Below are 14,712 nucleotides of genomic sequence, written 5' to 3'. Positions count from 1 at the left end.
TGACATTTGAACTAAACAGTAATGTCACAAACATGTTGAAATTTTTGCTTAATATATTATCTCTCAGTTTCATTTTAAAATGTTAATCAAACAAATTTGTTGTTGACTAGGAAAGTCCATATTCTAGTCAGAGAAATAAAATAATTTTTTAATTCATTTTTGTACGGCCAAAAGGTATTGTAAACTAAGGTTTTTTCCTAATGTTAGCAAGAAAAAGTCATTCTAACGATATGAATGCTTCAACTATTGATAAACAGAAAACTAGCTCCATGTCATTGTTATCAATGAATATGCAAGGTAAACATGAATGTTCATACACAGTGCATGTATTGGGTTGTGAGAATGAAGATAATTCCTTAATTTCATTCATTCTTACAACCCAGTACTTGTGCATATATATCAAATATGACTTGGAGTTGTCTAAATGTCAGATTTTTGTATCCGAAATTTTCATCTTAAAATTTTGTCAAAATCTCCAGGTGCTTTCTTTGCCAAATCTAACATTCACTGGCATATAACACTTACAGTGTGATGCGCCTTACTGTGATTTTACAAGATTTTATAGCCATAGAATACAAAACGACAACAAAATTGTGAAAAAGGTTGGAAGCATGGTGACTTTGTACAATCAAAAATTGATTTTCATTACATTTATTTATTTTGTTTACAAGTTATGGCTAACAAATTCAACACTTCTACTATACAGTTGTGCAAACAGTCCAAATGTCAATATACCTATCAATGTATGATCTTACAAAACCCCAGAAGAAAAAAAGATGGGAGTGACGTAGTACCTTTCAAAGGTTCTTTTCAAAATTTCAGATGAGCCCCAACATTACCCGGGGCTTGTAACTGCTGCTTTTATTAATATTATGAAATTGAAAATATTCTAAACAAGAAGCTGTTTCCAGCTTATACTCGGGCCATATTTGACTGTGTAGTGCGTAAAGCCTACAATCTTTTAACAGTGATAACCTCCAGCATCGCCAATTCCCCCAAATAGATAGCCTGCAAGCAAGCTCTCTTGGAGGGTGGATCCTCTTTCCCCCTCCCGCCCCCCAACCCCAAGAGAGCTTGCTCGCAGGCTACCAAATACAGTCGGACCTCTATTAAGCGGCCACCCTGGGGACTTTGAAAACTGGCCGCTTAATAGAGGTTGGCCGTTGAATAGAGGTATCGAATACAGCACTTTACTGACAAAATAATAATTCGGGACTTTGGAAAGTGGCCGCTTAATGGAGGGTGGCCGCTTAATAGGTGGCCGCTTAATAGAGGTCCGACTGTAGATAGATACAGAGATATAGTGAGGCAATAGGTAACCACCAGATAGAATTGCATTTCTTGCAGTCAGAATGAAGTACAGGGGAAAACGACATTTGTCATACGAGTGCTTTTTATAATCCCCGGGCTTTAATCCTTACGTTTTCACCTTTCCTTTAGAGACAGAAACGATTTGTACGGTGCTAATATGTATGTGATGCCGGGTCAATGACGGAGCGTAATTTTCGGTATGATCTAGTCCCGGGGGGGGGGGGGGGGGGTACTCCCTTATGTGACCTTAACGGGGACATGCGGCCCGATAGGGTATGGTTTTCAGGGTGTTTTGTCTTGAACGGGGTATCTATTTCATTACTTTCTGTCTTAAACAAGGTATCCCTTCATGACCTAATGGCTTAATCAGATTGTGATTGCCAATGCATTAAAATACAGTAAGAAACTAGTGTATTCGTATTTCATTCTAGTCTTAAACAGGGTGTCATTTTGGGTTAAATGTCTTAGAAAGGGCCTGAAAATTTTGAATTGTCTTAAACGGGATAGGGAAATCGGAGAATTGTGTCTTAAACAGGGTCAGGGTTTGAACCACCGGGCCACACCTCCCTACCCAAGCATCTGTTGAGTAACCCTCCCCCCCCCTCCCCGGGGATCTAGAGTAACGCATCACGCATCACGCGTACGTTTATATCCTTGTACATTTTTCAATGTTTCGCTTTTTATATTTTTAAATGAAATTCAGGGGAAAGCATTTGTTATTCACCTTTCATTTGAAGACAGAAACTGTTTCTACATTGATTGTTTTTCTTTAGTATTTAACGTGAGACATCTTTATCTATATCTTGGCCCGAGAGGTCATAGACTGATTTAGTTGCCAAATTTTCGGTTAAACAAAACTGACCTTGAGGCACTCAGGTTAGCCTAAAAAACACTCCGGTTAGCCTAAAGAGCACTCCAGTTAGCCTAAATAGCACTTAGGTTAGCTTAAATAGCTCCCCGGTTAGCAGTTTATGTTGGGGTTGTTCATGCCTCGCATGTTTTGTTCATGTTTTGCACGTCTGGCTCGAATATTGTAAACACTCCTCACGGACCGAAAACAAAGAACGCGACCGAGAATTTAAAGAATTTGATAACACGACAGAAAACGTAACTCGTACCAGCCGAGTACAAAAAACGAGACTGAGAACAATAACTCGTGGCCAGAAGTCTTATCTCTCGGCCCATCGCGACCCCAAAAAGAAAAAAGAATTTGATAATGCTACCAAAACCTTAACTCAGTCCACCTTACGGCCCGAGTAATGATGGAATTATAAGTTCATTCTTCACTTTCAGGCATCAAAACTAAGCAGTCATTAAAAATCTCTCCTTGGGTGTCCATTCCACCAAACATCAAAAGAATACTTCGAGATTTATCTCCTTTTGCCTTCACACTTGCACTGTCATCTAAAACAAAAAGTTATTTTAAGTTTAATTTAGGAATAATGTTACAGGTGTACATAACATAGGACTAATGAAAAATGGGTAAGGTGGGAACTTTATTGAATATCCAAGTTACAGGGAAGTTCCTTGAAAATATTTGTATTCTTTGCCAAAATTGAAAGCTCCCAGACTATATTGATGCATCAATAATAATAAATTACTGATGCCACAAGAAAGAATTAATTAAAGAGGCAAAACATATACATGTACAGTGTACAGTATGTTTTTAAAGACCTGTATAGTCTGTACCTATTACACTCAGCTAGTACTGTATAATCTCTGAGTTTCTATATGGTTTTCTATTTGAATTTGTTGAATACTACAACTTTTCACAAGTACCTGTTGGTGCTGGAATTTCCACAGTACAGAGAGTGTGGTCAAGTCGAGGGGCAGGACTGGGTCCATCCACTGAAGTTTTAATCCATTTTAATGTTTCTAGGAAAGCAAAATAGCTGGGTCAAAAATTACTGTTATGGTGTAGTGCAACTGGACAAAGATCAGACCACATGGAAAGGGAGAAATAGAGTCTAAGATTATATGGGTGGGGCACCTGTAGGTGCTCATGAAAATGACAGATTTAAAGACAAAGGGAGGTTTTAATATTTCTTGGCATCACTCAAGAAAGTTTAATTTATGGCTCTTTGATAACCCTTAACTAATTACTTAAACAAGCCAAACACAATATTAATAGCAAGTTTACCTTTTAAGCATTTGAACAAAGGAACTTACAATAAAACAGCTAAAGGTGAATTATATCTGTTTATCAGTACACCTTATGTCCATTAGACTGCAAATTTTGATGCATCATATTGATCAAGATCATTCAGTCACAGATGTGAAATCTTGTTGTGAAAAATTTCCTTTGTGATACAGTATGTGAAATTCACCTTAGGTTTGGTCCAACCTGACAACATTTCTTCATGCATCGTGACCTTATGTCTGGTCATTAATACAGGGTATTAATATTTCGTTTCTTGTTGTGCAGTACTCTCCAGAAAATATTCGTACCCCCCTCATGGAAGGGATTTTTTTTCTTTCCTATAAATGTTTTACTTTTGAGCCCTCCTCCCCACTTTTACCCTTCTGGAATTTCCAATCCCCTCTGAAGGGGTCAGTAAGGATATTTTCTGGAACTTAGAAAGGGAACCTAAAAAGTTACATTTTAAAGGAAAGTATAATCTCTTTAAGGTAAATAATTGGAAATTTCAGAGGGGAGCAGGGAAGGGTGTCTAAACCAAAAGAGCCTTCAGTGGGAGTGGTGGCTATTTTCATGAACAATAAACTGTTAGTAGCTACTTTTATTGAAGATTTCTGTGGTCTCTTTTTGTTTGGGTTCTTGCCCTCTGGATGCTGTTTCCTATACTAGGTGGCAACTATTACAAACTTGTAACTTAGACACCAGTGATACCAACCTGTATCTAATGAATACACATCATCAAGCGCTGTGCCAACTGAACTCATTCCACCATGGATAAAAATTCTCTTCCCCACACGAGCTGCTGCATGAGCTGTTCTTGATGATGGAGCATGGCCAGTTGGTTTAAGTTTGAACCATGTGTTACTTACTACAATGAAAAGGGAGACATCAGATGTTAAAAAATATACACAATATGGACTTCCTTCAGCATGGCAGTGCCTGACAGTACAAAGGTGAAAAGTAAATAATTTATTATTTTATTAATAATTTAGTGAAAATGAATTTGACCTGGTACATTTGAACCTACAGCTGTAATACAATGACCTACAGTAGCTTGTCACAAGACTTAGAGTTCCAGTCTTCAATGCAGAACATCCAATTTGTACATGCAGATTAGCTTGTCATGGCCACCCTATAAAAGCCTGCTTGCTGTCATGGCTCCTCCAAAAACAAGCCTTTCAAAAAAGCCCTGGCTTTCAAGACCCTTTGAACAAATTACAAACCCTGAGGGCTTAAAATCAGAATTTTATGGTATGGAACAAACAAAGAGAGAAAAGAATTTAAAAAAACATGCTGTATATTATGTCACTATAAAATGGCTTTGGGGGGAAGTGTGCAGTGGTTTAGTAAAGGAGCACAACTTTCTAGCTAAACACTGCATGACCAGATATGGTAAATTAAGTGCCATGGCTAGCTTCATGGATAAATAGCCTATCATTGATACTTCTTTATTATTTAATTTTCATACCAGTGTCAAATTTGTAGAGATCATCAAACATATCAGTTCCAGCCATTCCTCCATGAATGTAAATCTCTGTTCCAACTGTGACAGACACATGGCCATGTCTAGAACAAGGAGGGCTTCCACTCACTTCTGGCTGGCTCCAGCTGTTGTCCTCTGTATAAACACAACAACAGCAACAATCCATGATTATGTGCAAGATTTCCATTTATATCACAAAACAATGGATAAAACAAATGAGGCAAAGTATATATCCTGAAGGAATTAACAAAAAAAAAAAAAACACAATCCAGTGAATGAATCTGGGCCAAAAACAAAAAGCAAATTGTCTAAAACACTATAGGTTGGTTATGCCTGAGCCCTTCAATAAATATGCCAGGTCAAAAGTTCCTAAATTATATAGCTACCATAAACAAAACTTAGAATGATTTTCTTCTTTTCCTCTGTCCAACCAGCTTTTTTGACCTTACCAATGAAAATTCTAAAAATCCTTGCTTTGTGTTTTAATATATACTTTCTGACAATATGGTTGAAAAAAGCTGAAAGCAATGAGATTACGAGACAGATAAAACAAATTAGGAAACCTGTCGAAATTTCATGTACCTGATGCATGAAGCCTTGCATTAATTCAAAGAACTGACTTAAATCTATTGGACTGACAGTTACACTGAATTTTGCATTCTTCATCTGAATACAGTCAACTCCCTCGTAAGTGACCACCCTTGGGACACGACAAACTGGTCGCTTACAGGAAAGATCAACAAAATAAGCCTTATACTGGATTGATCAATTACATAAAAATATTACCTTAGCAGCTACAATTAGGGAAATAGAAACTAAATTTATTTGATTTTTTTCACATCTATTCATTTTTCTGATGAAACTGTGTATATTACACTTTGGAGCAGATCACTGTAACATCCTGTTTACCTACAGATCTAATTATAGCCATGACATCTCTGTCTCTAAACTGTTATTATCTGTCAGCAGTCCAGGTTAGCGTCATCAAAAATTGAACTGAGTAACAATTTATCAACGATCATACAGGTGATTATGTTGGATGGTCACTAGCTCACTGGAAAAGAAAACAAAAGAATTTGACATATGTAACTTCTGGCCTAAAAAGTGGTCGCGGTCCCTTAAGAAATTTGAGTGGTGGTTGCTTACGAGAGAGCTTTAAAACAGTATTTAACTGAGAAACAAAACGGTTGTTTATGAAGTGGTGCTTATGGGAGATGGTCGTTTACGAGAAGTGGTCACTATGAGAGAGTTGACTGTAGCAGGACTGTTGAAACAGATTATATATTACAAAATTATTATAACTTTACATCAAATTCGTCCCTGATGGGAAGGCTTGACCAGCTTTCACTAAAAAGTGTTTCTTTTTTTTGGTCTGTTAAAATGCTATATTTGGTAATTTTTGGATATATCCCTGGGTACCCCTTCCCTCAAAACAAATTGCTAGTGATATGGTTTGTTTATTATTATTAGTCATAATCATCATCATCATCATCATAAGTCCACATAGCACTCCATTTAAAGGATGTAAAGAAAAGACCTCACTTCTGGTCTATTTTTAGCTATAGTTGCACAACATTTATTCCTAGAATTTGTAGAAAATGTAGAGATGTTCAAATGCTGGTCTGCAAAATATAGAAATCTCAGACAAAAAAAAAGATGTCTCGACACTAGTTAGACAGTCTTCATGTTATGTTCGTCATCTACAGCAAGTTTATTTTCAGTTAGTTTTCTTAGGTTAATATGGTCTGTTCTGTTCAATATGTATAATTTTAATTATTGGTAGTTTTGTGTTGGTGTCAGTAGTATTACTTATGTTTTACGTCTTGCAGTAAAAGCTCCAGATGATAAGAAAAAAAATGGTAACAAATCTCTATATATACATGTAGCTAGTTACCAGCATTAAAGACGTGAACAATATTGTCTGGAACTGGTTCAGGGCCACTCAGTCCTCCACCAAACACATAAAACTTGCTGCCAACTGATGCCATGGAGTGACATGTTCTTGGGGATGGTGGACTTCCATTTGTCTCCACTGTTTCCCAGAGACCTTTATCTGAAAGGTGAATACGAAAAGTGTTACTCAACTTCTATAATTACAAAAAAGAAATCATTCTCTTTCTAAAGGTATTTTGATTCATTACTACAGTAACTGTTAGTTTTACTACTTTGTTTTACCTAATACTCAAGGCTAACATAAAGCTTTGAAGTAACTGCATAACTGCACAAAGAAGTCTATGTAGCTGGCCTCCTTCCTTTTTAACTAAATAAAAACTCCCTTGCCTTTGGTTTGAGTTGGATCGACCAAAGAACCTTTTTTGACACACCACATGTTCTATTTCGCACTTTCATTGTTTTTGAATTTCCATTTCAATGTCAAGTAACCTTTGAGCATCTACAGTACTGCTGCTACTGCTGGTGTCTTCAAATCAGCCTTAGCCATCTAATGACAACTGCTAGACTGTATATGTCTTCCACTGTAGCTAACATGAAGGATTTCTCTGCACCCAGTTCACAGTCTACCGGTTAAATTGAATCTTGTTGAAACATCATCTGACATTAGGCTGTCAAAGTATAGTTACGCAGGATGCCCTGAGGGGCATAGTGTGTCTAAAAACGGGTCGATTTCTTTTTTTTTTTTTTTTCTTCGTCGTAGCCACAAATCTGTACATTAATTTATTCATTAAACTCTCCCCTCTACTACTCGGGATGTATTGTTCTGATTGTCTTCAACAAAGGCAGGCCAATCAAAATCCTTTTTTGTCGCTTATATCACGAGGGAGGCGAACCACTCACCCCTACTTGTGTGACGTCAAAGCATCATTTGATTTGTTTATCAAAACCGGATTAAATTTGGTGCCATATTGTTAACATGTTGTGGACTCAAGTGTGCCGTTTTCAAACGAAAAATTTCACCATTTTGAAGTGGTGAATCGAAAGAATAACTTCTAAGAAGCACTCGACATTTAAAACGGTGGTCCTGGCAAAGGAATCGTGCTTTGTTTGACAGTCTTAGACCACGATGCGAGACTGAAAAGAGGTCATTGAGAAGCTTACATTATCGTAATGGAATTTCAGAAATTTCCAGTGAAAGTCTGAGTTGCGTAACACAAGGGAAACAACGTAACGCAATTGTCGTGACTCAAACTATTCCATTAGCAAGGATAGTTTTATAAATCTGCGAAGCATACAGTTGGAATAAATGCATCTCGCGTAAATGCCAGTATAGGCATCTTGTTGGCATTCATTCTTGTGTTAAAAGCAAGGTATGGGCATGTAGATCCCTTCTTGTCTTCTTCAAATTCACCTCAATTTATCTTTAACAGGCCAAAATACACTTTGTGACTTTTTATCTCCCACAGTGTGACAAAAATGGCCTTAATTTTTCTTCCAAATTCTAAAATCAAGCTGATGAGTACTTTTATGTCATAACTTCCTTTTCTTTCTCCCCTTCCCCCATAGAAACTGTATATCACTAGTTAGAAATAAATAGAGTAACATTACTGTAACAGTAATTTAATTAAAAAGTACCTAAGTCAAGTGCCTGCATATCATTCAAGTTTGTTGCCTGTTGGGCTCCACCAAACACATAAACTTTATTTGGATTGCATTCAGGAATGAATGCCGAGTGCTCATACCGACCGGCAATACCTTTCCACTCTGGACTACTCCAGTGAAACTTATCTAAAAATACAAATTAACAAAACGATATAACAATGAGCATTTTCAAGCTAAAAAGTCTCTCTAATGAGAGTAGACTGTATAGAGTTTTAAATATCTGACTTTGTTAATTATTAGTGATGGTGGCACTAATTTTTATAAGTGTGGCCCTCAGGAACCCAAGAAAACAAGTGGATGGTAATTAAATGGCACCAGTAAGCTAGAGGGAAAAATGGGAAAAAACAAAAAATTCTCTGTATTTAATTATCTACCAGTCCTGTAATTTGTTTTGTAATAGTGAAACAGCAAGAGACAGGAGATGTGAGGGGTAGTGTTTCATTAGGGTCAACCAACTCTGAGTTGGATCAATGGGGCGTTCATCCATAGGAAGTTTTTGTGAGAAAACTGTCAGCTGGAATAAAGGTCAGTTTTGAAATTTAGTGTATTACTGAGTTCTTGTTTTAGATATTTAGTCCATGAGCCTAAAATTCTCTCCTTTGGCCTGTGGATGACAAATTTAATTTTATTATCTAATAATTGCTCTTCTAAGCAAGTAAGTCATAAGATAAGTAAATAAATAAATTAATTACATGTAATTTAAAAAGATTATGATAACATCATAAATACCTCTTACTAACCGAGTTTGAGGTCCATACTGTAAGTTACGGACCATAAATCGATGGGAAAAAACGAGAAGCTGTAACTTTCAGTATGGACACAGGTTAGTAAGATATTTATCATATCAAAATTGACCAATCAAACCACGCGGACTAACTGAGAGATAATTAATAAAAGAGAGAAAGGACTGAGGATGGACTTTAAGGATAGCAGATATATTAAATGCAGATGATGGGCCACATCTTACATGCTATAACAAATCCACCTGGAAATAACTGCTTCAGTAAATATTTGATTTTTATACATGTTGTGGTTCAACTTTATCCTTGGTTCGAATTTTATTTTCCATTGTTTCAAACTCATTATCATACATTACCATACCCAAGAATGATAGGAAGATAAAATTTGAACAAAGGATAAATTTGTCCCACAACATATACAGACAGCCCTTGACTTGACAACTTGAACTGTCTGTCATGTATGAGGTATCCATGGTAACAATTAACTTAGCAATATAAATACAAATAAAAACATTAAGTAGTCAGCTACAAAGAAGAAACTACATATACTTGAAATAACAAACCTAGATCCAAGACATAAACATCGGCAAAAGATCCATCTGGATTTGCTCCTCCGATCACCAAAACACGCCTCGGTTCGCCAGGCACAAATGTACAAGTATGGCCTACTCTAATGCAAGGTCCATCTCCTTCTGGCGAGAGAACGTACCACACATTTGGTTTTGGAGAAGTGTTAGTCTCTAGTATCGGGAGTATCTCCATCGGATTCGTGATTGTCAATGCGTTCGAAAGTTCGAAAGTTCCTTCAATACACCGATTCACCGTAAGACCGGAAGTTGCATGAAAGCGAGGCCTAAGGGCCATCGTAGCAAACATGGCGGACACAAGTCACAAGTGTTGCTCGGCTGCACTGTGCAACAATCGCTCAGAGAATAGAAAAGATTTGATTTTTCACAATTTTCCGTTAGATGTAAGCCTGAGGAAGATATGGAGTATTAAGATGAGACGTGGCGACAAAAAATTTGCGTCGAACACATCTTTGTTTTGCTGTTCGGAACATTTCACCGCGGAGGATTACAGAAAAAGTCTCACTGGCAAAAGGCACGATCTTGTGAAAAATGCTGTTCCATCGGTCTTTCCTTGGTCAACGAATTGTAAAGAATCGAGTGAAAGGACCCTCAGAGCAAAAGCTCGTGAAGACAGCGCAGTTCGACCTTTTGTGGTGTCATCAGAAACAAAAAGCACAAGTCGCTCAAGTGAAGCAGTCGACACATGCAAAAATGGTAAGCCTAAAGAGGAAGATTCAGAGGACAAACCACTGGCGCCAGAAAGAGATTTGGTTGCTGAGAATTTTGAACTTAGGAAAAAACTTTGTCTTTGTAAATTTGGCCGGGAAAGGTTTGGATCCAATGACGATATTTTCTTTTACACTGGATTTGAAAGTTATCGAGCGTTAATCGCATTTTGGAACTTTGTTAAGCCTTGCTCTGAGTCTGATCAGTTGGAAAAATGCACGTGCCAAAGTGAAAAGAGACCATGCAGATCCTAGTGTTCCATTTCCTTTCCTGCAGCAACAGGAAAATGAGAGAAATAGAAAGCGAGAAATGGAGCCCATTGACCAGCTGTGCTTGTTTTTAACCAGGGTGCGTCTTGGATTATTCGAGCGTGACTTGGCGCACAGATTTGGTGTGTCTGTAAGTACTGTGTCGGATGTTTTTGTTACGTGGGCAAACTAACTTTACATAATGTTGGGAAGTTTGCCTGTGTGGCCTTCAAAAGAGAATGTAAAGGAGCACTTGCCAGATTCATTTAAGGGTAGATATGAAAATGTACGGGGAATTTTAGATTGCACAGAGTTGAAATGTGAACTGCCCAGGGACTATCAGAAGCATTCAGAGATGTACTCAGATTATAAATCTCATGACACATTTAAAGGGCTAGTATGCATTTCACCTAGTGGCTGGATAACATTTATCAGTCAGTTATATCCAGGAAGAATAAGTGATAAAGAAATTGTGGAAAGAAGTAACTTCTGCCAGTTAATTGAAATGGGAGATCAATACCTTGCAGAGAAAGGCTTTGAAATCCATGACCTGATAGCCCTCAGAGGAGGGAGTTTGTATATTCCTCCAAAGAGATTTTCTTCAACTGACCAGTTTACAGAAAGCCAGTGTTTTGAAACCATGAGTATAGCCAATGTTCGAATTCACGTTGAAAGAGCAATAAAACGTATAAAGGCTTGGCATATATTTAATCAAGTTTTGCCTCTTTCTACTTATGGATCTATTAATCAAATCTGGACCGTATGTGCTTTGTTAGTCAACTTTCAAAATCCAATAATTTCTGTTTAGAGTAGAGGTGGAGGGAAGTCCCATAAAAAAGTTTCAATTTTTAAGTCTAAAATGGCCACCAAGATGTCATAACCAGTTATCTTGGTACCCTCTAGGTACCAGGAATTACTTGTCAGAAACACTGTCTACCCTATCCACTTAGGAGCCAAATTGAATTTGAGATGCACCCTTTTAAGAACATTCTAATACCTTTTAAGGTCTGTTTCAAAATTTCTGACAAAACACCTCCATCACTTTTTCTATGGGAGTCCCCTCCATCCAAGACTTAAATAATCCAAGGAGCAACAAACACAACATTTGTCTAAAAGCAAAAACGTTTCAAAACTATATACGAAGAGTTTGATAAAATGTCCTCCTTTTGCTATAGTAAATTGATATATGTCTTTGAGAGGTTACAAGTTTAGTTATCTCAATGAAGAGTTCATATTCTTTCTTAGTCCTAGAGTCACTTACTGTTGTTGTTTGCAATATATTTCTTATGAAAAGCGAGTAAACTAGGTTTAATTTCATTACTCCATCTGGATGAGAATGTTACCTTCAGAACTAAAATAGGATATCTTGAGCTAGTAAAAATGGCAAAGTCAGTCAGTGGAAGTGTAGAGATGCCCATTTGCATCTGTGTTTGAAACCAATACTTATGCTTATCCTTCACTTCATAGAAAGAATTGTTTTTCCTAAATGGGAAACTAGCTTCCTTTTGGCTTTGTTCAATGGCAACCTCGGGTGAAACATCCTGCTTTGACTCCAGACATTTTATTTCTACATTTCTATGCTCAATGGTACCATTGTAATATACTATGGTTGCAATTCTATCTGGGCTTGCTGCTAGGACATTGCTATTTCTGTCTAAAATCAGGCCAACCTCTTGAATTGTTACTTCCTTGATGTCTGGTAATGATAAAAGGTATTCTTTGTATAAAATTGCTGCCACAGGCTCATTTTCAATACCATAGATCATACCTTTACTTTTATAATTAAGGTGTTTAGCTTGGGAATAGCTCACGTGTTTGTAAAGAATTCCTTTTGAGATAATTCTTTTAATTAGATTTTCTGGAATCTTTGCCCCTTTATTTTGCATGTGGGTAAATACATCTTTGCATACAGCTATTTCAGTTAATGTTGTCGGATTAAAAATAAGCTAAAAGACAAGACCGCAATGTTTTGTGGGATTATTTTTTATGAATAATGTCATCAATATCATCCCTGCACATGCAGGTTATTGTACTTCTCATTACAACCTATTGTTTTCTCCAGGCATGACTGATTTTGATGAATTTATTCATAAAAATCCCACGTAAACTTTCGGTCTTGTCTTTCAGCTTTATGCTTGGAACCGACAACGTTAATTGAAATAGCTGTATACTGGCAGTTATCCTGTTCTGCTTTTGTTCAAACCAAGTAGGGTTGAGTGATTGCCCTCTTGTTGCCATTTCAATTCGTTGTTGCTCAACTGTAAGAGTTTCAATAAATAATGTTTTGGCCTGTGTTGTTTGTTTTGCTTGAGTGTGATAGGGATCAGCTCCTCTGTTAGCAAAAATTGGAATTGCCTGCTCTTGTCCTTGAGTATTGCCTGTAGAAACTTCTTCCTCCTGCAAATGGGGGTTACCATTAGGTAGTCCATAAAGCGTTACATGTGGCTCAGAAGTGTGTGGCATAGCTGATTCTCTGTGCACATGAGTGATTGAAGGGCCAGGAGATCCACCATTTAAACTTTGGTCTTTTTTCCTTTGGACGTGATTGGCTCTTAGTTCTTTAGTTGTATGTGATGTACTACATACAGGACTCCAATTTACTTGAACAGCCGGTCGGTTGCTACTGATAGAGGTTGGTATCAAACCGGGAGTGGCATAGTCTTGGAGTTGCTTGTGAATTACAGTTGAAATTGACTTTTCTTCTGGTAGCATGGCTGCAAAGGGTATATTTGGGTTTATGTTCTGAAGGTCACGTTTAAGCTTGACAATACCAGTAACATCAAGCTTCCGAGATTTGGGTGGCCTTGGGTCGTAAAATTGTGATTGGACACCTCTTCTCTTCCTGCCTGGTAAGTCAGAGGAATGTCTTGGTTTTATAACATTTGAAGCCATCACTGGGTGGAACTCCACTTCACGTTTATTCCCTTTCCCCCATTGCCTTGGCTTTGATGTACAGCATCTGTTGTCAGGAGTAAAATCTCGTAGCTCTGACTTTCTCGTCATATCCTCTAGTTTCCAAATGAGAGCCATCACATGGCAGCAAACACCGCTATTGGAGGCTGGGCACTGCCTATCACATTTTGCTGCCAGAATCTTCGGGGATTCATTTTGGTTTAAAACTAATTTTACCTTGTACTTGATGTTCCTTTTGTAGGAAGCCCAACAGCAGGCACGCAAATAAATATGACGCTTTTCTGGGTTGTTATACACCTGTAAATCATGCACAAAGTTCATCATGCGAAGGCCTTTGTCGTTTGAGTTTATCACAACCTCTGCATTGGCAGATTTCTTAATTCATTTACCAGAATTTTTAACCTGTTCGAACGCATCCATTGGCACAAACGAAGGCAGAATAGAAAAGTCTTCCGAAAATTGTGTAGATTCGTCCGGCGGAAAGCTATCGAAAGGTGAGTTATTGGGGCTGGTTTGTTTTGCCGCGCTCTCAACTGTTGCATTCGATCGCTTGAGCTTTTCAAGCTTTGCCTTCGTGTAACTTCTTTCTGGGTCAGGGTCGTAAACTCTATCCCTGTAGTAAGGGATCGAGTTAAAGGCTATTACTCTGAAAAAACAAACAAAAAAAAAACAAAACATTGGAAACGATATTGGAAACATAAAATATTGCGACGTGCGGCGCCCGCTTTTCGACAGTAAAACTACAAAGCTTACTTTTCGACGAGGTCTTTCTTTAATCCTTGCTGGTTTAGCCTTCTGCATTTGAGCCAGAATTTTAGCTGTGGTATCGTCCACTTGCTGATATCATCCACATTTTCAACAGATGAGCATGGGATGTCGTCTGGCGTAAGGTTTAAGTCTATCTCTTGTAGAGCTCTTTCGTCCATGTTTGTTGATTTGAGATTCGCGCGTTCGACGGCCCTTAGGCCTCGCTCTCATGCAACTTCCGGTCTTACGGTGAATCGGTGTATCCCGCCATTTTGAAAGTGAG

At 37.8% G+C, this 14,712-nt stretch overlaps 2 protein-coding genes and 1 long non-coding RNA gene across 4 annotated transcripts in view; 1 reads left to right on the top strand and 2 right to left on the bottom strand.

Moving 5' to 3' along the window:
* Window positions 1–635: 635 nt before the first annotated feature.
* On the bottom strand, window positions 636–10,039 carry LOC146483368 (rab9 effector protein with kelch motifs-like). 2 transcript variants are annotated; one of them, XM_085106113.1, is made up of 8 exons: window positions 9,790–10,039; window positions 8,460–8,612; window positions 6,826–6,984; window positions 4,917–5,066; window positions 4,164–4,316; window positions 3,091–3,186; window positions 2,561–2,715; window positions 636–889 (listed from the first exon to the last, which is right to left on the bottom strand). In XM_085106113.1, the coding sequence occupies exons 1-7, from the start codon at window positions 9,986–9,988 to the stop codon at window positions 2,588–2,590; spliced, it is 1,038 nt and encodes a 345-aa protein (XP_084962239.1). In that variant the 5' UTR covers window positions 9,989–10,039; the 3' UTR covers window positions 636–889; window positions 2,561–2,587. The 2 variants fall into 2 exon arrangements, with proteins under 2 accessions (XP_084962239.1, XP_084962238.1); XM_085106112.1 differs by having other exon boundaries at window positions 636–2,715.
* The window catches only part of LOC146483355 (uncharacterized), a 142,302-nt gene continuing 135,099 nt past the window's right edge, over window positions 7,510–14,712 (top strand). The window contains exon 1 of the long non-coding RNA XR_014863888.1: window positions 7,510–7,817. This is a non-coding gene — a long non-coding RNA (uncharacterized LOC146483355). The remainder of the gene's footprint in view (window positions 7,818–14,712) is intronic.
* Window positions 13,453–14,690, bottom strand: LOC146483367 (uncharacterized). The gene is made up of 2 exons (XM_085106127.1): window positions 14,436–14,690; window positions 13,453–14,328 (listed from the first exon to the last, which is right to left on the bottom strand). The coding sequence occupies exons 1-2, from the start codon at window positions 14,606–14,608 to the stop codon at window positions 14,064–14,066; spliced, it is 438 nt and encodes a 145-aa protein (XP_084962253.1). The 5' UTR covers window positions 14,609–14,690; the 3' UTR covers window positions 13,453–14,063.

Source organism: Pavona decussata, unplaced genomic scaffold, assembly GCF_977016875.1.
Source record: "Pavona decussata unplaced genomic scaffold, jaPavDecu1.1 SCAFFOLD_39, whole genome shotgun sequence".
NCBI classification, from domain to species: Eukaryota; Metazoa; Cnidaria; class Anthozoa; order Scleractinia; family Agariciidae; genus Pavona; species Pavona decussata.
This window is presented reverse-complemented; position numbering and strand designations above follow the sequence as displayed.